The sequence below is a fragment of the Ammospiza caudacuta genome, unplaced genomic scaffold, assembly GCF_027887145.1.
Source record: "Ammospiza caudacuta isolate bAmmCau1 unplaced genomic scaffold, bAmmCau1.pri scaffold_39, whole genome shotgun sequence".
Taxonomy (NCBI): Eukaryota; Metazoa; Chordata; class Aves; order Passeriformes; family Passerellidae; genus Ammospiza; species Ammospiza caudacuta.
The window spans coordinates 3,130,788-3,158,197 of record NW_026683124.1 but is presented as its reverse complement, the minus strand read 5'-3'; the positions used below and the strand labels follow the sequence as shown (position 1 = coordinate 3,158,197).

General features: G+C 53.1%; 1 protein-coding gene across 1 annotated transcript; it reads right to left on the bottom strand.

The window, feature by feature from the left end:
- Nucleotides 1-11,394: 11,394 nt before the first annotated feature.
- LOC131571832 (olfactory receptor 14A16-like) lies at nucleotides 11,395-26,869 on the bottom strand. Its single transcript, XM_058824598.1, has 7 exons — nucleotides 26,846-26,869; nucleotides 26,627-26,755; nucleotides 21,435-21,650; nucleotides 20,859-21,389; nucleotides 20,715-20,741; nucleotides 20,320-20,371; nucleotides 11,395-11,426 (listed from the first exon to the last, which is right to left on the bottom strand). The coding sequence occupies exons 1-7, from the start codon at nucleotides 26,867-26,869 to the stop codon at nucleotides 11,395-11,397; spliced, it is 1,011 nt and encodes a 336-aa protein (XP_058680581.1).
- Nucleotides 26,870-27,410: the final 541 nt, after the last annotated feature.

The following is a 27,410-nucleotide window of genomic DNA, read 5'->3' as shown; positions in this document are numbered from 1 at the left end:
AAAACAATTTTGAAATGTCTTTTCTGCTGGCCTTTCAGTGCTTCAGCGCTTCAGAGCTGCTGCCCAGTATTTTCAATCTTTTTTATTTAATTTTTTAATTTTTTTTTTTTTTTTTTTTTTTGATCGAAAAGCAAAAGAAGCAGCAGCCAAGCAGAGCAGTGCCAGATAAGGAAAGGCCCTGGGGGCCCTGGCCCATACTGGACCAGGAACCCCAAAACTGGCTCACACAGGGGGACCCGGACCGGTAGGACAAACCAGAATCCCCAAAAACATAAGGAGGCCTCGCAGTGGGCCTGGCGCAGGAACCTCCTGAGCCCAGCATCCCAGGGCAAACTCATAAGGAAGGCTCTGCATTCCCGCAGGCCTGAACCCTGCTGCCAGCACAATGGCAGCACAGGTAGTGAGATGGTTCCTTTCCCCTAAACCACTGAGGCATGCCAGCAGCAGGGAAATAGAAGCTGCCCCAAGAATCTTCATCTTGGGTCTGGGAATGTTTGTTTCCCACAGCATCACGGCACCACCCCCACTGGACTGGGGACCAAAGGCAAAACTTTCGGGAGCCCCCTCCCCCTCGCAGCTAGGGCACAAGAGGGGAGGCAGAGATGGCAGCCTCCATGGGACAGCAACCGAAACACCACCCCCCAAACCGCCGAGCTTGAAAGCCGGCAGCCGGACTGCCGCAAGAGTCAGCTGGCGGGCAGCCCCTGCGCCACTGAAGGAGAGACCAGCCTCCGGGGCCGCTTCCTGGGGCGGGCCCGGGGCTGGCGGGCCGGCCATGGGGGGCGCCGGGCCGGGTTGGGGGCCCGCGGGGCTGTGGGTGACGCTGGGGCTGGCCTGGAACGCGGCAGTGACTCTGGCCGCAGAGGAGCCGGCCGAGGAGGGAATCACGCTGATCGTGGGATCAGCCGCGGGCTGCTCCGAGAGTCCCGCAGGTTCAGCTCCGTTTTCAGCCTGAACAGGAACTGTCTCGGCTGGAGGAGGCTGGGACGCGCGGGAACACGCTGTTGCTGCGTCCCTTGGCTCTGAAAGCGGCGGCAGGCACAGCAGCAGCGGAGCCGGGAGAAGCGGCGGAGCGTCGCTGTTGCTTAGCAACAGGTCAATCGGCAAAAGTGCTGTCTCTTCTGCCTTCTCCGACACAGGCTCTTGCGGGGGCAGGGAGGCCGGTGCAACCGTGGGCAGGACCGCCTGGAGAGGCGGAGACGGGATCTCCTGGAGTGACAGCTCTAGCAGGGCCATGGAGGAAACCTCAGAGACCGGTGCCGCCCACATGTCTGAAGGCGGAGTCTGAGAGGCCGGCGCTGGCTTGAGCGGCCACTCCCATCCCCCGGAGAGAGAGAAGGGGGGAGGAGGAGAAGGCTCCATCTGAGCATGCTCCGGAGAAAGAGTAAAAAAAACTTCTTCGCGCCGCGAAGTTTCGCCCCCCCCCCCTGCCGTGAAGCAGGGGGGGCTGGGAAGAAAAATGTCCTCCTCCACCGCGTCTTCTGCCAAAGGTGGTGGAAACGGAGCTTGGCCATAACAGTTAGAGATCCACCGAAAACAAGCTGCTCTGCGTTTCAGGACAGGGAAAAGCTTTATAAATGCTGGGTAGATAGAAGGCAACATGCGTCCCTTACTGAAGACGCGCTGGATAATCGAGTCCATGCACTCCCAGACAAAAGCATCTAAAGCATATAAGACATCAGCAAAGAACCCAAAAAGCTTTGCCCATCGAAAGAATTCATAGATATCTGTTTTTGACAAAAAGAAACCGTCTTCCCTGCACCAATGTTTCCAGAGGGCTATTTTTTTCTCCTCTGAAGGGGAGAATTGAATCTCTTCTGGCAAGGCATGGGTCTGCCATACAAACAGCCACAAGCTACGAAGGGCTGGTTCATCAGGGATAGAAAAGTGAACAGTACCTTTTGAAAGAGTCCAGCTTGCTCTGGCCAGCTCCACAGGTCTGCTGCTCTTTTCCATCATCTTTCCTGATGGTTTTCCAGAAGAAAGATTCTCTTTGTGGTCAGCCTTGGCTGTGAACTCTGTCCAAATCAGGATCTTCGGTTCTTCAGCTCCTGGCTTGAATCCACTTTCTGAGGTCACTTCAAAGCAACCCTCAAATGCTACACATACAGGATTTTTACCCAGTGCAGCAATTTTGCTCCTCTGGTCTTATCAGATTAATTTTTGCTCTGACACGAGGGGTCACCAGATATTACAGCGGCCTGTGTGGGTCGCAGTTGGTGAGAGAGAGACGGTGAATCTTGTATCTTGATCAGAAGGCTTATTTATTAATATATGATATATAATACATTATTACTATACTAATAGAATATAGAGAGAGGTTTGCAGAGCTGCTAGCTAAGCTAAGAATAGATAGAAAAGAATCCACAACAAAGTTGTGTCCAGGGACTCAGTCCCCTGGCTTGCACTGATGATTGGCCCTTAATTATAAACATAGAAAATGAGCCAATCAAGGTGAATCCTATTGCATTCCACAGCAGCTGATAATAATTGTTTACCTTCTCTTCGGGGGCCTCTGGCTCCCGAAGACACAGAAATATGAAAGAAAAGGATTTCTGTGGAGAAATGTCTGCGACAGAGGGTTTGGGGAAATGCAAGACATTTATTGCCCATTTTGCCACTGTGTTTTTACAATATGCACCCAAGTCCCATTAATGATTTGGTGTGCTCTGGTGGCTGTTGCCCCTAAGGCGGAGAAGGAGAAAAATGGGCAGCTAGATGTCCAAAGTAGAAAGGAGTTTATATGGATGCTTTAAGTTAATTCTAAGAGATCGTGACAAAATATTTTCAAAGAACAAATTAAAATCAATCATGAGGTGGATCATTAAAAATTTTCCAGATGCCTCTGCTGATGAAATCCATACCACTGAATTTTAGGACTAAGTGGGACTTAAACTGTTCAAGCTTTCGATCAAAAGGGAGCCCATTGCAGCCCACATGCTCCCCATCTTCCATACCATCCTTGAGATCCTTCACCAGCAAGCAATGTCTCAAAAACTCAATCCGTTGGTCACTCCTAACACAGAGCCTCCCCTCAAACATGCCTTTCTCAGACCTTCCACAATGGTCCAAGATGGCAACAGCCTCGTGGTCTTGGAATATCATGCCCTGGAGACTCAAGATGGAAGGAGCCTGAATGTGGCTTGGGAGCCTGTTATGGTTTGGGCCTGGCAAAGCCAGAGCCCCCATGAGTCTACCGTCTACCTGATATCTGCTGTGAGATGTGAGCAGGAATAAGCAAAGCAGGCTCCAACTTAAACATAAAGAAAAGTTTATTAACTGAACTACACACAATTACTAAACTACACACAATTACTAAACTACACACACACAAAAGAAAAAGAAATCACAAGGAGAATGAAAACTACACAGAAACACTTCCCCCTCCTCCTCCAGATCCTAGTACAATTCATCTCCCAAAATTATCCACACTCGGTCTGGCATCGCCCTTTAGAAAATCAAATCTTCAGCTTATGAAGAGTAGACGGAGTCCTCCCTTGTACCACGGACTTCTTGTCACAATTAGCACCGCCCGGAGTCCTGCTATCTCGTGACATCTCCTTTCCATGCCAAGGTGCTCTCACCACCAGGCATGGGATGAGGCAGAGGCCTGCTTTCAGGGTGGGCCTTTTAAGGATGCCTCGTCTCGTTCCAAGCAGAGCACACTCTCATCTCTGGGACCTTTGTCCCCCCCATTTCTTCTATACCCCCTGGGGCCGAGGGGTCTCAACATCGAACTCTCCTGGCTCCGAGCCTCCGCTTCCCCCTGCAATGCAGCCTCTGTATCACTAGGAGACAGTCCATGGATCTACAACAAAAGAGTCCAGCAAAGTTGCCACTCCATCTTCCCCCATTCCTTCAACATCTCTCTTTCTCTTTGCCAGACCCCCTTACTGACCTATTTCTTCCTTCATCTTCCACCCTTATCCCTTTTCTAGGAAAGGTAATGTTCCGTGAAGTTCTCACTATCCACAAGGGTTAAAGGCTCTCTCAGGCCGCTGGGCTGCTCGCTGCCCCCCCTTTCTCCTCCCAGCCGTGCTGCCGGCACATGATATCAAGTTTCAAGATAACAGTTCCAGCACAGGCTGCATTCTCTCAGTCTCCAAAAGGGGGGGGGGGGGGGGGGGGGAATAAACAGGTCGCTCGATGCTCCCCCACCCTTCCACCGAATCCGGGCCTACCGTAGATGGGCCATGTGGCTTTCCCCTCCCCCAGCCCAGCCAGCAACTGGGCCGGGGGAGGGAGACCCAACTCCTTCACGCCGGAAATCCCAAGAGGGCTCTGAAGGACAAGAGCCCTGCTTTTAACTCCTTGGGTTTGTGGTCTCAAGAGGCGGATACAATACCCCACTGGTAAAACCAGGTGCTCATCTTAAAATCCGACCACCCATTGGTGACCACAGCAAAAACAACATATCCCAGATGTCCCATTTCCGGTCAAACCACGACAAGAGAGAAAAATGGGGCAAAAATGGGAGGAATAATAGGAAAAAATGTGGGGAAAATGGGTGGGAAATGGGATGAAAAAATAGGAAAAAAACAGGGAAAAATTGGGAAAAAATGGGGAAAAATAGGAAAAAAAACAGGGAAAAATGGGGGAAATGGGAGGAAAAAATGTGGGAAAAATGGGGAAAAAATAGGAAAAAAAACAGGGGAAAATAGGTGGAAAAATGTGGGAAAAATGGGGAAAAAATAGGAAAAAAACCATGGAAAAATGGGGGGAAAATGGGGAAACAACAGGAAAAAATGTGGGAAAAATAGGGGGGAAATGAGGAAAAAAAAAGGAAAAAAGCCAGGGGAAAATGGGGGGGGGGGAATGGGGAAAAAATAGGAAAAATGGGGGAAAAATGGGGGGAAAATAGGACGAAAAAACAGAAAAAATGTGGGAAAAAATGTGGGAAAATGGGGAAAAATTGGGAAAAATGGAGGGAAATTGGAAAAAGGGTGATGAAATGAAAAGAACTGCAGAAAAATGGGGAAAATGGGGGAAACCAGGGAAAAATGGGGGAAACCAGGGAAAATCGGGGGGGGGGAAAGGGAAAAACTAGGGGGAAATGAGAAAAAAAATAGGGGAAAAAGGGGGAAAAAGGGAGGGGAAAAGAGAGAAAAATAGGAAAAAATGGTGAAAATGGAAAAATAGTGAAAAAATGGGGAAAATTGGGTGGAAAGTGGTGAAAATATTGAGGGGAAATGGTGAAAAATGGGTTTAAAATGGTGAAAATGGGTTAAAAATGGTGAAAATTGGGTTAAAAATTGTGAAAATGGGTGAGGGACATCAAGATGGAGCCCGAGGACACCGAGGGTGACAATGCCAGCCCAGGAACGGCCTTGGAGACACCGAGGGAGGCAATGCCACTCCAGGAGTGGCCTTGGGGACACTGAGGGTGACAATGCCAGCCCAGGAATGGCCTTGGGGACACCGAGGGTGACAATGCCAGCCCAGGAACGGCCTTGGGGACACCAGGATGGGCTGAGGGACACCAAAGTGGCCTCGGGGAGAACGATGGCCCCGAGGTCTCCTCTGATGTCCCCAAGGTCCCCAAGGTCTCCAATGTCCCCAGATGTCCCCAAGGTCCCCAAGGTCCTCAGATGTCCCCAAGGTCCCATCATCCCAACATCTCCAATGTCCCCAAGGTCCCCAATGTGCCATCACCCCAACATCTCCAGTGTCCCCAGTGTCCCATCACCCCAACATTTCCAGTGTCCCCAATGTCCCCAATGTCCAAACATCTCCAATGTCCCCAAGGTTTCCAATGTCCCCAACGTCCCATCACCCCAACATCTCCAAGGTCCCCAACATCTCCAGTGTCCCCAATGTCCCATCACCCCAACATCTCCAATGTCCAAACATCTCCAAGGTCCCCAAGGTTTCCAATGTCCCCAAGGTCCCCATCACCCCAACATCTCCAAGGTCCCCAAGGTTTCCAATGTCCCCAAGGTCCCCATCACCCCAACATCTCCAAGGTCCCCAACATCTCCAATGTGCCCAACAACCTCCATATTCCCAAAGTCCCCAACATCCTCAAGATTCCCAAGGTCTCCAACATCTCCAACATCTCCAAGGCCCCCAGTGTCCCCAAGCTCCCCAAGGTCCCCAAGATCCCCATCACCCCAACATCTCCAACATCTCCAAGGTCCCCAAGGTCTCCAAGGTCTCCTCACTCGTGTCCCCTCTCCCCCAGGCTCATCCCCGGTGTCCTGCCACCCCGTCCTGGCGGGTGACGCGCTGCTCCTGGTGGTGGCCCAGCTGCCCCGGGTGTTCCTGTGGGGCACCGGTGGCTTCGCGCCGCACGCGGACATCCTGCACAGGGACGTCCCACACAGGGACATCCCACACAGGGACATCCCGCACAGGGACATCAGGCACATGGACATCCCGCACAGGGACATCCCGCACAGGGACATCCCGCACGGGGACATCCCACACATCCTGCACAGGGACATCCCACACGTGGACATCCCGTCATGGGGACATCCCGCACAGGGACATCCCGCACGGGGACATCCCGCACAGGGACATCCCACACGCGGACATCCCGCACAGGGACATCCCGCACAGGGACATCCCGCACGGGGACATCCCGCACATGGACATCCCGTCATGGGGACATCCCGCACGGGGACATCCCGCACGTGGACATGTGGTTATGGGTGTCCATCAAGATCATGGGAGTAACCAGGGTCATGGTGTTATGGGGGTCCATCAGGGCCATGTGGTTATGGGGTTATGGAGGTCCATCAAGGCTATGGGGTTATGGGGGTCCATCAGGGTCATGGGGGTCCATCAGGGTCATGAGGGTCCATCAAAGTCATGGTGGGTCAGCAGGATCATGGGGTTATGCAGTTCCCTCAGGGTCATGGGGTTATGGGGGTCCATCAAGGTCATGTGATTATGGGGGTCAATCAGGGTCATGGGGGTCCATCAAGGTCCTCGGGGTCCATCAAGGTCATGGGGTTATGGAGGTCCATCAGGGTGATGTGGTTATGGAGGTCCATCAAGGTTATGGGGTTATGGAGGTCCATCATGGTTATGGGTTATGGGGTTCCATCAGGGTTATGGGATCATGGGCTTATGGGGGTCCATCATGGTTATGGGGTTATGGGGTTCCATCAAGGCCATGGGGTTGTGGAGGTCCATCATGATTATGGGATCATAGGGTTATGGGGGTCTATCAGGGTCATGGGTCCAGGGGGTTCCATCAGGGTTATGGGATCATGGGGTTCCATGAGGGTCATGTGGTTATGAAGGTCCATCAGGGGCATGGGGGTCCATCAGGGTCATGAGGGTCCATCAAGGTCATGGTGGGTCAGCAGGATCATGGGGTCATGGGGGTGCATGGAGGTCATGGGGTTATGCAGTTCCATCAGGGTCATGTGGTTATGGAGGTCCATCAGGGTCATGTGGTTATGGGGTCCATCATGGTTATGGAGTTATGGGGTTCCATCAAGGTCATGGGGTCATGGGGGTTCATCATGGTTATGGGGTAATGGAGTTCCATCATGGCTATGGGGTTATGGGGGTCCATCAGGGTGATGTGGTTATGGAGTTCCATCAAGGTCATGGGGTCATGGAGTTCCATCAAGGCCGTGTGGTTATGGAGCTCCATCAGGGTCATGGGGGTACATGGAGGTCATGGGGTTATGCAGTTCCATCCAGGTCATGGGGTCATGGGGTTCCATCAAGGTCATGGGGTCATGGGGGTCACCAGAATCATGCTCGGCCACCATGGTCATGATGGTCACCACATGGCCACGGGGGCCAACTGGGGTCACGCGAGCCACCTCTGGCCCCCTGACCCCATGTGCAGGAAGGTGATGGTGCTGGGAGGGCTCTAACCCCACCCAACCCAAACACCCCATGGTCCCACCACCCATCTCATGGGCCCACTGCTGACCCCATGGTCCCACCACCCATCTCATGGGCCCACTGCTGACCCCATGGTCCCACCACCACCCCATCGTCCCACCACCCATCCCATGGTCCCACCACTGAGCACAAAACCCATCCCACCCAACCCAACTCAACCCAACCCAACCCAACCCAACTCAACCCAACCCAACCCAACCCAACCCAACCCATGGTTGTATCACCACCCCATGGTCCCATCACCCATCCCATGGTCCCATCATCCATCCCATGGTCCCACCACTGATCTCATCATGTCCAGGAGATACGCTGGGGCACTCCAACCCAACCCAACCCATCCAACCCAACCGAACTCAACCATCTCATGGTCCCATCACCATCCCACGGTCCCACCACCCATCTCATGGTCCCACCACCCATTCCCTGGTCTCACCACAGATCCCATGACCCCACCACTGATCCCATGGTCCCACCACTGACCCCAAAACCCACCCTAACCCAACCAACCCAACCCAACCCAACCCAACCAACCCAACCCAACCAACCCAACCCAACCCAACCCAACCCAACCAACCCAACCAACCCAACCCAACCCAACCCAACCAACCCAACCCAACCAACCCAACCCAACCAACCCAACCCAACCCAACCAACCCAACCCAGCCCAACCCAACCCAACCCAACTCAACCCAACCAACCCAACCCACCCAACCCAACCCAACCCAACTCAACCAACCCAACCCAACCCAACCAACCCAACCCAACCCAACCCAACTCAACCAACCCAACCAACCCAACCAACCCAACCAACCCAACCCAACCAACCCAACCCAACCAACCCAACCCAACCAACCCAACCAACCCAACCCAACCCAACCAACCCAACCCAACCAACCCAACCCAACCCAACCCACCCAACCCAACCCAACCCAACTCAACCAACCCAACCCAACCCAACCCAACCAACCCAACCCAACCAACCCAACCAACCCAACCCAACCCAATCAACCATGGTCCCACCACCCATCCCATGACCCATCACCCATGCTATGGTCCCATCACCACCCCATGGTCCCATCACCACCCCATGGTCCCACCACCACCCCATGACCCATCATCCATCCCATGGTCCCAGCACTGATCCCATGGTCCCACCACCATCTCATGACCCCACCACCATCTCATGACCCCCCTGGTGCCCTGGTGATGCTCTGGGAGGGCTCCAACCCAACCCAATGAACCCACCCCATGGTCCCACCACCCACCCCATGGTCCCACCACCCACCCCATGACCCATCATCCATTCCATGGTCCCACCACCATCTCGTGGTCCCACCTCACGCCCAGGTGATGCGCTGCGAGGGCTCCAAGGCCACCACCAGCTTCAGGGGCGCCACGCAGATCTACACCCACGTCACCGAGGACATCAGCACCTAGGGGACCTGTGGTGGTGGCATCTGGAGGGACGTGGGGGTGGTGGCCACCATGATGTTTTGGAGATGGGGACATTAAGAAACACCTGGGGACATCTGGAGGGACGTGGGGGTGGTGGCCACCACGGTCTTGTGGAGATGGGGACATCAGGGACACCTGGGAACACATGGTGGCATCTGGAAGGACGTGGGGACGGTGGCCACCATGATCTTGTGGAGATGGGGACATCAGGAGACACCTGGGGACATCTGGAGGGACGTGGGCATGGTGGCCACCACGTCACCATGGAGATGGGGACATCAGGGGACATCAGGGGACACATGGTGGTGGCATCTGGAGGGACGTGGGGACAGTGGCCACCACATCACCATGGAGATGGGGACATTCTGGGGACATCAGAGACATCAGGGGACACGTGGTGGCATCTGGAGGGACGTGGGGACGGTGGCCACCATGATGTTGTGGAGATGTGGACATTCTGGGGACACCGTGGGGACACCGTGGGGACGTTGCTGCCGCCACCGCGGCCTCGTGCGGCTGCAGGGACCGGGGGACGTCCCCTGGGCTCGGTCACCCGAGGGACGCGGGGACATCGGGGAGCGGACACAGCCGGACCTGGGGCCACCCTCACCCCCTGTCCCCACGGCCACCGGTGTCCCGATGTCCCCACGGCCACCAATGACCCGATGTCCCCAAGGCCACCCTTACCCCCTGTCCCCACGGCCACCGGTGTCCCGATGTCCCCACAGCCACCACTGACCCGATGTCCCCATGGCCACCAATGACCCAATGTCCCCATGGCCACCGGTGTCCCGATGTCCCCAAGGCCACCAATGACCCGATGTCCCCACGGCCACCCTCACCCCAATGTCCCCAAGGCCACCATCATCTCAATGTCCCCAAGGCCACCAGTGACTCAGTGTCCCCAGAGCCACTGTCACCTTGATGTCCCCTCCTGGTGCCACCATGGCCTCAGTGTCCCCAAGGCCACCATCACTCAATGTCCCCTCCTGGTGCCACCATCGTCCTGATGTCCCCAAGGCCACCACCCCTGCCCCGATGTCCCCACAGTCGCTGTCACCCCGATGTCACCCTTGGCTTTGTGTCCCCTCCTGGTGCCACCACTGACCCGATGTCCCCAAGGCCACCACTGACCCAAGGTCCCCTCCTGGTGCCACCATGGCCCCAGTGTCCCCAAATCCACTCATGTCCCAGTGTCCCCAAGGCCACCATTGTCACCTCAGTGTCACCGCTGCCCTCGTGTCCTCTTCCGGTGCCACCATCGCCTCAGTGTCCCCACGGCCACCAATGACCCGGTGTCCCCAAGGCCACCATCACTCAATGTCCCCAAGGCCTTGTGTCCCCTCCTGGTGTCACCAATGACCCGATGTCCCCTAGGCCACCATCACCTCAGTGTCCCCAAGGCCACCATCACCTCCCAGTGTCACCCTTGGCATTGTGTCATTCTCTGGTGCCACCATGGCCCCGATGTCCCCAAGGCCACCATTGTCACCTCAGTGTCACCGCTGCTCTCACATCCTCTTCTGGTGCCACCATCACCCCAGTGTCCCCAAGGCCACCCTCACCTTGATGTCCCCAAGGCCACCATCATTGACCTGATGTCCCCAAGGCCACCACCCCTGCCCCGATGTCCCCACAGTCGCTGTCACCCCGATGTCACCCTTGGCTTTGTGACACTCTCTGGTGCCACCAATGTCCTGATGTCCCCAAGGCCACCATTGTCACCTCAGTGTCACCACTGCCCTCGTGTCCTCTTCCGGTGCCACCATCGCCTCAGTGTCCCCAAGGCCACCAATGGCCCGATGTCCCCAAGGCCATGATGGCCCCGATGTCCCCTCCCGGTGCCACCGCTGTCCCCGTGTCCCCTCCCCCAGTGACCAAAATCCCATTTTTTCAACCATTTTTATTCATTGCCTTTGCTGGGGACATTTGGGGACATTTTGGGGACATTTTGGGGACATTTGGGGCCCTTTGGGGACATTTGGGGCCATTTGGGGCCATTTTGGGGACATTTTGGGGACATTTGGGGACATTTGGGGACACTTTGGGGCCCTCCCAGTTTGTCCCAGTTTGTCACTCACCGTACTGGAACGGACTGGAGGCACCTGGGGGGGAGGGGAGGGGTCAGAGACCAGTACGGACCAGTACGGACCAGTATGGACTGGTATGGACCAGTATGACCAGTATGGACCAGTATAAACCAGTATGGACCAGTATGGACCAGTATGGACCAGTATGGACCAGTATAAACCAGTATGGACCAGTATGGACCAATATGGACCAGTATAAACCAGTATGGACCAGTATGGACCAGTATAAACCACTATGGACCAGTACGGACCAGTATGGACCAGTATAAACCAGTATAAACCAGTACGGACCAGTATGGACCAATATGGACCAGTATAAACCAGTATAAACCAGTACGGACCAGTATGGACCAGTATGGACCAGTATAAACCAGTATGGACCAGTATGGACCAGTATGGACCAGTATGGACCAGTATAAACCAGTATGACCAGTATGGACCAGTATAAACCAGTATGGACCAGTATGGACCAGTATAAACCAGTATGGACCAGTATAAACCAGTATAAACCAGTATGGACCAGTATGGACCAGTATGGACCAGTATAAACCAGTATGGACCAGTATGGACCAGTATGGACCAGTATGGACCAGTATAAACCAGTATGACCAGTATGGACCAGTATAAACCAGTATGGACCAGTATGGACCAGTATGGACCAGTATGGACCAGTATAAACCAGTATGGACCAGTATAAACCAGTATAAACCAGTATGGACCAGTATGGACCAGTATGGACCAGTATGAACCAGTATGGACCAGTATGGACCAATATGGACCAATATAAACCAGTATGGACCAGTATGGACCAGTATAAACCAGTATAAACCAGTACGGACCAGTACGGACCAGTATGGACCAGTATGGACCAGTATAAACCACTATGGACCAGTACGGACCAATATGGACCAGTATAAACCAGTATAAACCAGTACGGACCAGTATGTTATGAACAAAAATTCTGTTGATTTTTTCTGTGAGAAAAAGGTTCCCACTGTTGCTGCTGGGGTTCTGCCTGTGTTATGGTAGTTACGGGTCGCTGTTGTTAATGGTTGTTTTTGTATCAGTGAAAGCCCTGGCTGGGGCGAGGTAATGGCCCCGCTCTGAGACAGTGAAGGGTGGGGACCTCCCGAACAGCGAGGAGAAGAGACTTTGGAGGGGAGGGATGTGCAAAATACTCCAAGGACCAGCATGCTGTGTGGGACCCCCGCTCCGAATGCGCTGAGAAAACCCCAAAAGCAACGAGCCAGCAAAGAGTTGAGAGATTGGAGTGATGTCTGGATGAGAGGAGCGGAGTGCTTGATAGTGGAACCCTGGAAAAAGTTCAAGATAGAATCTAAAATGTTGGGCTTTGTGCTTTCCCAGATCAACTGCACCTGCGTAAGCAGTATGATAAATTGTATAATTGTTAGATGTGATGATTTTTTAGTAATTAAATGTAATTATTATATAACCATAAGAAGAATAGTGAGAAACTATGTTGGAAATTCAGAGAGGGGCTAAATTTATGTATACAATAGAACAATATAAGTTTAATAATTAACATGAAAGTTATGAAACAATAGAGTATAAAACATGATCATTTCGGATGTATGGTCGGAGTCAGATATGGGTTGAATATACCCCGATTCCCAGAGCTCTTAATAAAAAGCACCGCATATAATCCCTGTGATTACGTGTTTTTGAACGCTAACATGCTGGGCCTGCAGAGATGCTGAAAACCTTCGCTGTTCCTCACCCTGCGTTCAAGAGCCCCCGGGCCGGGTCTGGGAGGAAGTGAGACTGAGACCAATCCAACATCGGAGGGTGTTGATGCCCTAAAGGCTCCCACGGGGACCGGACCCCCAGCTCTGCCCCGGGTGGACAAAGCTGCGCATGTCGTCCTCATCCTCTGAGTCGCCCTGGGAGAGACGACGGGGACTGCAGCCCCGCCGAGCCGCCCAATCCTGAGCTGATCACTTATAGTAAAGGCATTAAAAGGAGAAGAAGTCTCCTGGCCCTGTTTATTTCAAGCAGCACAAAGTTCCTTGGCAAGAGTCACTCTGCTCCTGAGGGGACACTTCAGGCACACCAAGGAAACAAAGCAACAACAAAACCAAACCGAATCCAGGCAATCAAACCAGAAATGAACCGAGAACAGTCCCTGTGTGTGTGTGAGACACAGGGACAGTGAGGGCAAGGATAAAAGGAATATGGCCTAAAAGCTTAACAGAGCCCAAACTTTAAAGGACTTAACTTATTCCTAAACTTTACCTGATCCCGTCAACTTCAAAATTTAGTGAAAGAGCAGCACTTAACAGTATTTAACCCAAAATAAAACCTATGACTTAGAAATTTAACAGAGGAATCACACTTAACAATCCTTAACTTAGCTAATAACTTAAACTTAACAACTTACAAACAGTACAACTCTCAGGAGCATTTAACTTAGTTTAGACCTTGTGACTTGTCCTTACCTACTGATATCTGGATATCTGACTGACTCAGCTATCCAAGGCACTCCAACCCCTCAGAGAGGAGCATTTCTGCCACATTTCCCCAGCACAGGCACTCCTGTGTGCACACAGACACAAAGAGTCAGTGCCAGGCACCTGGGAGAAATTCCCCTGAGGGCAGGAAATGCTCCCTGTGGATCCTTTGCCATCTCCCCAGTGAGTGAAGGGTTGAGCCTGGAGGAGTGGGGGGATCAGCCCAGGCTCTGTCGTTGTTCGGGATCCCTGAGTGCAGCAAATGGGAGAGTTCCCGGCTGGGAGAGGCCCCACTCAGAGGGAGTCGCTGGCCCAGGAGAGCTCCAAGGGCTCCTTTTGGAGCACTGAGTGCAGGGCCCCAAGAGAGGGGCTGCAGTCCCAGCAATGGCTCATCCTGGCCACACTTGGCACCAACAGCTTTCTTTGGCAGTGTGAGAACAGGGATGTTGTGCCACTGAGGGAACAAAAACAGTTCCCAGGGCTGTTGCTAAAGAAAGCAGGAGCTGGTTGGGCAGCAGCAGTGCCTGGAGCAGACAGTGTTTGTGATGAGCTGCAGAGGGGCTGAGCCCAGAGGCTGTTGGCCAAGGCTGAGGCCCAAGGAGCATTTCTCAGCTGGCAGGGCTGCCTGAGAAGGGGAGGGGGGAATGCAGCAGCACAGGGCCCATGGAACCAAGGGACCATTGTGACACTGTGGGGCCCTGTGAGACCAAGGGACCATTGTGACACTGTGGGGCCTCATGGAATCATGGAGAGCACTGTGACATTGCTGAGCCTCATGGAACAAGGGAATTGTAGTGATAGTGTGTGGCTCCATGAATATAGGGATCATTGTGACACTGGCAGGCCCCATCCAACCAAGGGTCCACTGTGACTCTGTGGAACCTCATGGAACCAGTGAGACCATTGTGACCCTGGGGTTCCTTACAGAACCAAGAGGACCATTGTGATACTGTGGGGCCTTGGGAAACCAAGAGGCCTTTGTGACACTGCAGGGCTGCATGAAACCAACCATTGTGACATAGTGGGGCCTCGTGTCATAATTGGTCCCTTGTGAAACTGTTGACCCAAAGGAGAACATTGTGACACTACAAACCCCCAGGGTCCAAAGGTTAATTGTGACATTTCAGGGCTCATGGAACAGAGGAGTCACGTAATATTGTAGGGCCTGGAGAGCTACGGGACCATTGTGACACCACTGGGCCTTATGAAACCTAAGGACCACTGTGACAATGCTGGACTTCATTGAACCGAGGGTCTATTGTGACACTGCAGGTCTTCTTGTAATCAACAGGCGATTGTGCCTGGTCCAGCTGACCTTGGCACACTGAGAGTCTCCTCATCTGCTATTGAAATACTGGGGCTCTGTGCTTTCCTTCTCATGGAAAAGAAGTGGCCTTCTCCTCCAGACACCCATGGCCAGAACTGGGATTTCACCTCCAAAATTCCATATATCCAGAGATTGTTCCAATAGGAAGATTGTCAGGACAAATCTGGCTGGTAATGGTTTCACAAGGGTCACCTTTCATCTGTCCCCAAAACTCTGGGGAAGGCTCTGTGCTTTCCTAACTTTGGGAAAGAACTCTCCTTCTAGTCCAGGTGCCCATGGCCGAGATTGGGATTTCACCTCCAACATTGTGCATTGTGACAGACTGGAGGAGATTGTTGGCTGAAAACATTTTGTCAGGGGCGGGGGGGGGGAGGAAGGGGCAGGTCCAGGCTTGCCCTGCCCTGGAACCCCAGCCCTGCCCTGCCCTGGAACCCCAATCTCCCCAGAGCCTCTATCCCAGCCCAGCAGTGGCTGCCAGTCCCTGGCACAGCACAGGCAATGCTCCACAGCCACCTCTGCAGCCCCAGCCCAGCTCCTGAGGGACCAAATGAGCCCAAGGCCCACCTGGGGGAAGGGCCCAGGGAGACCAAGGGGTATTGAAGACTGACGACAAGGCAAGCACACATCTTGACCCTGCCTCCTCTTGGAATTTCCATCTGAAATGTGCTGGAATCCAGGAGTTGGTACCTCTGTTTGTGCTCCTCTGTATTTTTTTGCCTTTCCCTCTTTCTGTCATTTTCTTCTATTTCTGTCCTTTTGTAAATTTGAGTAATGTAACATTCAAATAGCTTAGAGTTTGTGAAGTTGAATGGGCCAAGTCAGTGCTTTAAGAAGTGTTCTGTGTTGATTGAATGTCGTTTTAAACCAGTTGCTAAAATTTCTCTCATTTTGTGAAGTTACCAGCAAAGTCTGTTTTGTTGTTTTGGGGTCCTGAAAATCTCTTGCTGGTATTTCTCCAGTACATCCTACTCAGAGGACACAAACAATTGTAATTCCTTTTAAATGTCTCCTTGAGAGAGTTTTTTGGGGAATGGGAGTCAGGGCTTGTGTGTCCTGCTTGGCCCAGCCCAGGCAGGGCTTTCCCAGCCACATTCCACACTCCATTTCCCAGCTGGAGCCGCTGCTGCCTCTGAGTTGTGCTGCCCCAGCCCCAGGGACGCTCTCCTTGTCTGCCCATTCCCCCACGGTCTCTGGGCAGGGATGGCCTCGGTGGGGGCTGCTGACATCCTCAGCACCTTGGAGGCTGCTGCTGAATTTTCCTGCTGCAGAAGCTTGTTCAGCCTTCAGCTCTTCAGTGCAGGAATTCAGTGTCCCAGGGCTCAATAACACTCCAACACCTTACAAGCCAAGCCTCTGCGAAATAATTTTATTTCAGTTTCCAAATAATGTGTAGTTACATAGATCCCAGTAGTGTATTCAAAGTGAATACATGATATTTAAAAAGACAGTGAGAAAACATTTTTTAGGTCCAATTTAGTTTTGTTTTCCTGTTAATTCATTGATATATGCAATCTCCAATTGACATTGAATCCAAGTACCTCCTCATGCAGTTTGTATAGAGATGAAAATCAAGATCCTTCTCGGCTGACAATCAATCACTCTGTCCCTACCCCCACCCCACCATTTCCCCCATTTAAGCCCTGGCACTCAGAGCAGCCTTGTGCAAATCTGAGCTCCCTCCAGCCCAGGCTGCACCTGCAGCTTTCAGCTCCTTGGCTCCAGCTCCCACCTGCTTTCCTTGGAGAAGGAGCTGCCCGAGACACAGAGGGATGTTCATTTCTTGTCAGCCAACAAAGCCAAGGGAAAGCACAGCTCCATCAATGCAAAAGTCATTACTCTGTGGGATATTGAATCCACTTTCCACAGCAGGCAGTCTCAGAGCAATGGAAAACCTTCTGAACCCAGCACAGATCCCAAGGTCCCCCCAAACCCTCCCTGCCCCAATTCTGCCCAGATTTGCTCTTTGCACACACGAGTCACACACTGAAGCCAGGAGCTCCCTCCATGCCCAGAGGGAGGAAAAGAGAGAAAGGGGATGAAGAGCTCTCCTGTGCAGAGCCAAGGTCCACGTGCAGCCCCTGCAGTGGGAAACACAACTCATCAGGTTTGTGTCCTTTGGGCTCAGGGCCTGGTGACACTCAGAGGCACAGAAAGGTTTCTTGCCAACAAACACACGTTGAACGCAGTCTCACTTCCACAGCCACTGGAGCTGACCGGCTGGCTAGCCGCTCCTGGAGTGACCGGTGGAGACTATGAATCCCACCACTCCCAGGTTCTCGGCAAGAACCCCTGAGTAGTGACTCCGTCTGTGGTGTGGTGATGCAGGCGAGAGCAGGACTACGAAGAACTGAGGTAATGGAATGAAGGAGTGGACAAGTGTGTGGATGCCAAGGCGCCTTTTTAGCCCAGGTGGGGCCAGTGACGGTGTCAGGTAAAAACCGTTAGGGAGGCACTTAAAAAAGGGATGGGGGCAACAGAAGAGACACGAGGGGCCAATGAGCAAAACCCAGGGGAGCAGCGAGGGACACAACTGAACCAATAGGAAGGGCCCAGAGGAGAGAAAAGGCTGAAGGGAAAAATCATATTCTAGGTGAGGGATGATTGACATAGAAGATTCTCGACATGAGAGGTGACGGTTACAATGATTGACAGGCAACAGGTGGGAGAAACAAACCATTAGGAGGGAGAACATGGAGGGAACCGAGGGTCAAATCAAATTATTAACTTATAAAAAAGAACCAACTTTACAATAAACCCATATAAAACACACACAATGCTACAGTCGAACATTTGAACAGTTTAATATTCCTCACAGCTCTTTCCTCAGCTCTCTGTGATGTACCAGCAGCATCTGAAATGTCCCCCATCCCCAAGGGATTTCTGTACATTACAGTTTTAGGCAAAGACATAGGAAAAATTAAGTGATAGATATAAACACAATTAAGATGTTGACTAACATGATATTTATTTGAACTTCAGAAATATGGGGTAACTCTCTGCAACTAAAAGCATGAAACCAGCCATTTGACAGGCACTTGAAAGACCAGAGAGCATCTGGAGGAAGAAATCAAAAACCACCAAGGTGGGCAGGGCATCGATCCAGCTGCTCTAGTGAAGGGGCATCCTTAGACATGGCCATCTAACCAGGAGAGCTGGAAACACATGAAGGAAGACTGAGAGGAAGTAATACACTGGATATTGGTGACACAAGCCCACAGGAAGATCAGTACTTGTTCTTCTGCCATCATTACACTTCCAGGAAGTTCCTGTTCCTGGTGGGAAAAATTTGTCATGGCTTAAAAGTACTCAAATGACCCAGGTAACAAAGATCCATTTGTATATTAGGAAACTAACAGGTATTAAAACCTGTGCCACTTTCCAGACAGACATCAGCTGTGTGCCCATGAACAGGCAGTGCCACTTGTGCCCTGAGGTGCCCAGCTGGAACTGGATCTCTCTGAGAGCACCTGAGGGAGAGCAGAGCACCTTGCAGGCTGCAGGTCCCTGACAGCCCCACAGGGCTCCTGTCCCATCAACATCTGCTCTGCTCCAGTCTCAAACAGGGCCCAGCATGGTGCCGGGATCATCAGAGAGCTGAGGTGTGTGCTGGAATTCAATGCCCTCCCCTTCCCGCAGCATTTCCCTCCTGCAGCCTTGGTCTCCAGCACAGCCATGGAGGCTCTTTTGGCTCTGGACTGTTCCTGCAGCCCCCAAGGGCAGCTGAGCTCTGTCTTTGGCACAGTCAGGCCTGGCCAGCGCAGGCCATGCTCAGCAATTGCTTGTGTGTGCCTGGCCTTGCTGTCAGCCCCGGCAGCGGCTGTGTGGCCCCTTTGTGGCCCTGTGCTGGCCCAGCCATGGTGGCCCAGCCCCTGTGCAGGCCCAGCCCAGGCCAGGAGCATTGCGGCTGGGAACGGCCCCTGTGCCGTGGTGCCCACAGCAGCCTTGGGGCTCTGTGCCCCATGGCCTCCCTGCTGGGCAGCCTCTGCCAGCTCCTGCAGAGCCCCTGGCACCTGTGGGGCTGCACAGACAGCCCTGCCCCGGGCTCTGCCGGCCTCTGGGCCAGAAGAGAGGCAGCCAGGGCTGGCCATGGCCGGGAACAGGCCCTGAGCCCTGCAGGAGGATGGAGCTGGGCCACAGCCAAACTCAGCCCAGGCCAAAGCTGAGCTCAGCAGCCAGGGCTGCCAATGCATGGGCACAGAGGCTGGTGCTGGCAAATGTCCTGGGCCCCCTCCCTGCTCTGTCCATGCCACCAAGGGCACAGAGCAGCCTCCTCTCTGGGCCACTCGCCTGTTTGCAATGCCTTGCACAGGTGCTGGCCCTGCCCCACAAGGCCTGGCCTGAGTCCTGCCCCTGCACACTCAGCCAGGCTGAGATGGACACTGATGGTTTCTGGGCCAGGCTCTCTGAGCCCAGCCCAGCTCTCTGCAAGCTCTGCCCGCCACCCTGAGCTCTGGGCAGCACCAAGGGCCACTCCCCAGCCCATCCCAGCTGGCTCTGGCCCCACAGCTCTGCTCAGGCCAGGCTGCTCTGGGCACTGCCCCACGGCCTCAGCCCCTGGCAAGGGCACAGCAGCAGCTGCAGCTGCCACAGGACTCAGCCCCACCATGGGGGAAGGTGTTTGGCCAAGGCCAAAGGAGGCTCCCTGGCTGCCCTGCTCCCCTCGGGCTGAGGTGCTGAGAGCTCTGCAGCCCCTGCTGCCATCCCATCTGCACAGGGCACCACAGGAGTCCCGGCCTCGGGGCCCTCAAGAGCTGCTCCTGCTCCAGGCCCAGGGCCCATGCCACAGCTGGGGCAGCCATAAAGCTGTGCCCATTTCTGTTCATTCCTGCTGTGATAAGAATAGTATAAAATTTTTTACAAAGTGGTTGCATATTCATTTATTTCACCTAAACACAATGTGAGACTCCCTTCTTACACAATTTCTCTGGGTCACACAAGTAGGAGGGATAATGAAATTGAAGGGGGTGGATAAGAGCATTTCTTTTATTGTATAGAATCAGAATTAGAAAAAAATTTAAAATATACTTAAGGGCAGACTTGGCCTCTCATGATATGCACTGAGAGCTGCTGACAGAAGAAAGCAGGCCTTCTGTGGCTTGTTCTGATGGGTTACCTCTGATGGAGTCTGTGTGCCTACCAAGCAGCTCTAGCACTCCCCTCCTTGGCTGCACAGGGGAGAGAAAATGTTATGGGAGACAAATTGTGGACTGAGATAAGGCAGTTTTCTATAGCAAAAGGGGAAGTTTTTACAGGCACCAGCAATGAGGAAAAACCCCAATAATTTTAATCTCTTCTTCTATCAGCAAGTGATGTTCAGCCACTTCCTAGGAAGCAGAACTTCAGCAGCTGGAGTGGTTTATCAAGAAGACAAACACTGTAAATAGGAAATGCCCCCTATTCTTCCTCCTTCCTTAGCTTTTATACCAGAACTGGGGCCATACAGTCTGGAATATCTCTTTGGTTAATTTGGGTCTCTGGCCTGCTCTCCCTTCCCAGGATCTGACCCACTTGCAGCCCCTTGAGAGAGGGAGAATGCTGAGAGACAGCAGGAGCCAAAGCAGGGGTGTGTTTCCAGCTCCTTTGGGGCTCCCAATGCAAAGCACTGTGAGGGCTCTTATGGGACAATGAAAAGGCTGAAAAGCATCCAGTCACAGCTTTCCTGAGAGATTCCTTGAGCTGCTGGTTCCTCAGGCTGTAGATGAGGGGGTTTAGGGCTGGAGACACCACCAAGTACAGAACGGACACTGCTACATCCAGGGATGGGGAGGAGATGGAGGAGGGCTTCAGGTGAGCAAATGTGTCAGTGCTGAGGAACAGGGAGACCACAGCCAGGTGAGGGAGGCAGGTGGAAAAGGCTTTGTGCCGTCCCTGCTCGGAGGGGATCCTCAGCACAGCCCTGAAGATCTGCACATAGGAGAAAACAATGAACACAAAACAACCAAACCCTAAACAGAAAGTGACCACAAGAAGCCCAACTTCCCTTAAGCTGGAGTGTGAGCATGAGAGCTTTAGGATCTGGGGGATTTCACAGAAGAACTGGCTCAGGGCATTGCCGTGGCACAGGGGCAGGGAAAATGTATTGGCTGTGTGCAGCAGAGCATTGAGAAAGGCACTGGCCCAGGCAGCTGCTGCCATGTGGGCACAAGCTCTGCTGCCCAGGAGGGTCCCGTAGTGCAGGGGTTTGCAGATGGACACATAGCAGTCGTAGCACATGATGGTGAGAAATGCAAATTCTGATGCAATGAAAAAGGCAAAGAAAAATACCTGTGCAGCACATCCTGAGTATGAGATGTTCCTGGTGTCCCAGAGGGAATTGTGCATGGCTTTGGGGACAGTGGTGCAGATGGAGCCCAGGTCAGCGAGGGCCAGGTTGAGCAGGAAGAAGAACATGGGCGTGTGCAGGTGGTGGCCGCAGGCTACGGCGCTGATGATGAGGCCGTTGCCCAGGAGGGCAGCCAGGGAGATGCCCAGCATGAGGCAGAAGTGCAGGAGCTGCAGCTGCCGCGTGTCTGCCAATGCCAGCAGGAGGAAGTGGCTGATGGAGCTGCTGTTGGACATTCCTAACTCTGGGCGTTGTGGACTGTAGAAACAAGACATTGAAAAGCTGAGACCAAGCTCTTGGAATAAACCCTATAGGGTTATTTTAGGAATTCTCTCAAAGCTACTTCTTTACCTGTGGGGATACTTCACTCAATATGTTTATTCTTGAGCTTGGTTTTATGCTCCTGATTTACTGATTCATCTTAAGCACTGCTCTCAGCCTGAACCCTGGGGAAGCCCACAGGGAAAACAGGGCTCCCTCTGCCCCATTGCAGTCAGACCTGCTGGTCCCCACACAGGTGCACTTTGCCCATTCCACCTCCCTCTAGTTCAGGGTGATCCAACATAAACTGAGCTTGAAAAAGAAGTCGAGTTTTTAAAGACTCCAGTTTAAAAGTCAATTTCTCTAAGCCCTTCTCTCTTTCCCTACACAGCTGGACAGGGAGGGATGCCAAGGGTTGGTCTGGCTCTCTGCTGCCTCGATTTGTGCCTACTGGGAGTTGTTTCTCCCTATCCAAGCCCTGTCCCTGCCAGTGCTGCCAGAGCGCAGCCCAGCCCTGGGGCTCAGCTCTGCTCTGCAGACCCCTCCCAGAACAGGGCACTGCCCAGGGGCATCTCCCTGGCAGCAGGGCCTTAAGGGCAGGACGGACAAAAGAGATGCTGCAAGCCAAGGTGCTGCTGCTGCTGTCTGTAGGGAGAGGAGGCTGAGGAGGCACTTTCTGAGGGAGATCTGAGGCCCATCTGCTGATGCCCAGGGTGACAGTGCAGGAGTCTCAGTGACAGAGCCAAAGCTGACAGCCCCTTTCCCTTCCCTTTAGGAGGAAGCTGAGAGCAGCCCTGGCCATGCAGCACCATCTCCAGAGCAGGAGAAATCTGCCCAGATGGGGATGGCTCCTTCCACCTCCAACTTCTCCCCTGCAACGTCCATGGGGAGCTGCCAGGCAGGCTGAGAGCTGCCCCTGACAGCTGGCACATGCCCTGGGCTGGCCAAGAGACCTGAGGGCTGCAGGAGCTGCTCTGCAGGACAGCCCTGGGCAGCCCTGGCTGCAGCCCCAGCTTCACCCCCTGCAGCCGTCCCTGGCAGCAGGAGCCGTCCTGCTCTGTCCCTCTGACAGTGCCCAGGGCAGCCCCGCTCTGCATCACATCCTCCTCCTCCTGCTCCTGTGCCACAGAGAAACTGGGGGAGTCCTCTTGACACATCCCCCAGGCTGTGGGGTGTGCTGGCTTCAGGAGATCCCTCCAGGAGCACAGGGGACACTGCCCTGCGCCCACACACTCACCATGAACAGGGCTGTGAAAATGTTTCCCCAGGTGAAGTCTCAGCTCAATCTCTTCCCAATCCTGATTGCCTTCAGCCTGTCTCTGCCTGGCTCCTGTCCCCTCAGTGCCTGCAGGCAGAGCCCTCAGCCCTGCTGGGCTGGGAGAGGAGCTGGCCCTGGGAAGAGCTGTTCCTTTAAAGCTCAGCAGCACAGACACAGCACAAGGACTTTAATGAGCCTCATGAGGCTTGGGTGTTTTTTACATCAGCCTCAGTCCCTGAGAGAGCGTTCAAAAAACTTCTCAAGAACTCAAAGTTAAATCAAAACACTGAACTTAAAAAAAGTTTTAATGGGTTCTGTGGAGAGACACAACTGGGAAAGTGTCCCCATGTTCCAGTTAGAGCAGAACACTGGAGGCAGTGGTGACAGCTGGGGACAAACAAGGCAAAGGTGTCTCTGGTGCTGAGCACACCTGGATGTGTTTCAGGAATGCAAAGGGCCAAGGCCTGAGCCCCAGCCCCTGGCCAGGCAGATCCTGTCCCTCCCTCCTTGCTCAGGGCTCTTCCCGGGATGGGCACTGGCATGTGGGGATGTGCAATGGCAAGGGCAGGAGCATGGGTTGGCCCCTGCCAGGCTGCTGAGCAGGGACAAGGAGGCAATGAGGCCCCAGCCCTGCAAGGGTCACTTGTCCCCTCGTGGCCTCAGGCCCAGGCCCAGCAGCCATGGCCAAAGTGCTGCCCAAGTTGGCTCTGGCAGGGCTGTCTTGCAGCTGCTGCCCATCCCTGTGCCCTGTGCAGTCCAGGCTGTCCCACGGTGTCCCTGCCCTGCGCCTCTGTCCCTGCAGGCTGTCAGCATCCCTTGGCTGCCCCACCTGGCTGGGCCCTTCCTTTGCTGACAGCTCTGCCTCCTGCCTGCCCACACAAAGCCTGGGGGTGACCCAGGCTCGTTCCGGGGGATGTGTTGCTCCACAGCCCTGCCCTGGGAGGGAAGTCTTGGTCTCCCCTTCTGCATTTGTGGTATAATTTCTCTATCTGGCTGTTTCCCATTATGGAGAAAAAGCTCAACCGTTTCCGAATCCACCCTTCCAGCTCTTCCAGGACACTGCTGTTCTCTCCTCAGTCTCTTCACAGGTGAGCCCTGGCACATCCACCTCCATACATGAGTTATGTTCTTGAGGCCTGCAAATCCCAGCCTGGGAGATCTTTCCGCCCTCTCCAAGGTGTTTTCTGATGAAAACATTCAGCTCATAGTCTTAGAATATCACCAGAGGCCAAGACCAGGCAGAGCTGTCTATCCGGCCAGCTTTTGTCTGGGAGCAATCCCAGGATAGATGGAGTTTTGGCAACCAAATTCCAATTTTTGCCATGGCCCCTGGACAAGGCCAGTTCTTTTCCATAGGAAGGCAGGCACAGAGCCCTGGTGCTTCCAAGGAAGATGAGATGTGACCACCAGAAGCCCAGGCAGGCAGATCTGGCAGGTTTTTCTTCTGCGAATACCCTTGCATACAGGATATTTTTAATGGGGAATACCAATTTTGTCCATGGGGTTCATAAAAGAGAGACAGTTCTTTCCATAGGAAGGAAAGCATGGAGCCCCAGTGTTTCATGGGAAGATGAGAGGCAGCCCTTGACATTCCAAGATCTGCCAGACCTGTCAGGTCCCCCCTGGGAGACCAAATCAGCCAGAGCTGTTCCATGTTCCCCTGGTTCTATGAGGCTCCAAAATGTCCCAGTGGCTCCGTTGCTTCCATGAGGGCCTGAGGTGTCACAATGGCCCCGTGGTTACACGAGGCCCTGAAGGGTCCTAATGGTCTCCATGGTTCCATGAGGCCCCACAGAGCCATGGTGGTCTCTTGGTTCCACGAAGCCCCACAGTGTCAGCATGTTATCCCAAAGTGTCACAATGGTCTCCATGGTTCCACCAGGTCCTCACAGTGTCACCATGGTCTCCATAGGAAGGAAACAACCAAGCCCCAGTGTTCCAGGGGCAGATGAGGGGAAGCCGCCAGAGGCCAAGGGCAGCCAGATTAGATAATGCTGGCAGATTTTGTCAGGGAGCAATCTCTGGGTATAGGGAATTTTAGAGGTGGAATACCAGTTTTGGCCTGGAGAAGAAGGACGGTTCTTTTCCATAGGAAGGAAAGCATGGAACACTGGTGTTTCAGGGCCAGATGAAAGGCAGCCATCAGAGGCCAAGGCCAGCCAGAGCTCTCTGTCCTGGTAGCTTCGGTCTGAAAGCAGCCCTTGGATATAGAGAATTTTGCAGATGGAATCCCAATTTTGGCCATTTCTGCAAATATCTATGATATCTAGGATGGTTTTTCCCACAGGAAGGAAAGCACAGAGCCCAAGTGTTTCAGGGGCAGAAGCAGAGAGAGAAGGCTCCTGAGAGGCAAATTCAGCCAGACCTTTCTCTCCTGGAACCTTTCATCTGGGGGAAATCCTTTGATATAGGGAATTTTGGAGGTGGAATCTCAGATTTGGCTGTGGGCACCAGGATAGGAAGAAGAGTTCTTTTCAGTAAGATGGAAAGTACAGAGCCCCAGTGTTTCAAAGGAAGATGAGAAACAGCTCTTCAGAAACCAAGGCCAGCCAGACCTGTCTCTCCTGGCAGCTTTTGTGTGGGAGAAATCCTTGGATATAGGGATTTCTGGAGGTGGATTCCCAACTTTGGTCATGGGTGCCTGGATGTGAAAGGTGCTTTTTTCCCATAAGAAAGAAAAGCACCTTGACCCTGTTGCCTTCTCAAGACATGGCAACCTGGTTCTTAGTGTGGCACGGTGGCCCAAACCCCAGGGTCACTCAGTCCATATGCTCCTGACACCAACGTGGTGGACAGCAAATGGCGTTTATTGAGGGGTCACAAGGATTTTTATAGCTTGGGCAGTCAGTGTCATTTCCTTCTGCCCACGTCCAGCTGGGTGTGGCCAGGTGCAGAGCAAATGTCTGACTGCAGGAGGGGGGATGTGCTGACTGACCGTACAGCCCGATTTTTTCCGTACGCAGATCCCTAACTCTCCACATTTCCCCCCTCCCTCATGATTAGTAAAAATTGTATAAAGTTATAAAATGTAGAGGTTACAAAATTTCATGGGTTAGTAAAATTAGTATAAAATTGTAAGTGTGTTAGTAACTGGCAAGCCTTAAAGTAATTGTCAGCGCTCGACAAACATAATGTTAACCATTTCTAAACGCTTTTTAACGAATAGCACCAGTTTGTTTAATATGCAAGGCCCGAAGATTAGGGTTAGTAAGATTATAGCGAGTGGGCCTATTAGGGTAGAAATCAGGGTGGTGAGCCATGGGGACCGGTTGAACCACGACTCGAACCAGCCCTGTTGAGCTTCTCTGTCCATTTTTCTTAGGTTTAGCCGATTTCTCAGTTCGGCCATGGAGTCTCTTATGACTCCGGTGTGGTCTGCATAAAAGCAGCATTCCTCTTTCAAGGCGGCACACAGGCCTCCTTGCTGCATGAACAAAAGGTCCAGTCCTCGCCTGTTTTGGAGGACAACCTCTGAGAGCGAGGAAAGGGATTTTTCTAGGGAAGAAATGGATTTCTCAATCCTCTGCAAGTCCTCATCGACAGTCATCTGCATTGTGCCACTCCTTGATGTTGTGTTGCAAGGGCCGAGATGCCTGTGGCAGCGCCGCTGGCTCCTAAACCGAGGAGCATTGCGATGGTGATGCCTGTTATCACTTCTCGTTTGTGGAGCCGGTCAGGTTCCTCGAACAAGCGGTACACCTCTTCTTCCTGGTGATACAGGACTCTGGCGACAATTAAAACTTGGACACAAAAGTCAGTAGAATGATCGAATTTGTCAAGGGGTACACATGGGCTTACCCCGGATCGTTGACAGACCCACATTCCCGATGCAGCTGGGATCACACACTGGAACTTCCCTCCCTTAAGTTTGACAAATTCCCGGCAGACATTACCCATCTGCTTTGCCAAGGTTGCATTGCCAAAGCATTTGCCTAGGCCCGTAACCTGACTTAGGGTTATGCCTCTCCAGGGGGTGTCCCATCTGCATTGGCGTGGATTGTCTGACTTTGAGAAGATGAATGGGAGATTGAGGGCAACACCTTTGTAAAAAGGGGGTTGTGCATCATAGCATAACCAGCCTGACTCTGTGATGTTTGGGTTGGATTGGTTTAACGATAAGAAGATAGCATTTAACACGCTTAAGAATGGATTGGAGAGGGTTGGTTTGGCTAAGAGATCGGATGGGGAGGAGGTAAGTTTTAGCATCTGTGTTTTGTGGCTGGAACTACCGTTAGCTGTGATCCCCTTCCTGGGTCTATTCATTGCAAGAATTGGATTGGGTTAGATTGACTGGGATATTGGAGGTGGGAATCTGATAATTTGTATGTTCGCCCAGATGCGGCAAGAGAGATAAACAAATGCT

Excerpts from the sequence above, each read along its gene's own strand:
- LOC131571832 (XM_058824598.1), bottom strand. The coding sequence starts at position 26,869 with ATGTGGGTCTGTCAACGATCCGGG. Across the intron at positions 26,756-26,845 it reads GGGTCTGTCAACGATCCGGG|GAAGAAGAGGTGTACCGCTT; the intron begins GTAAGCCCATGT and ends CTGTATCACCAG. Across the intron at positions 20,742-20,858 it reads AGGAATCTCTCAGGAAAGCT|CATTCTCCCTCTCTCAAGGG; the intron begins GTGACTGGATGC and ends GCTGTCTCTCAG.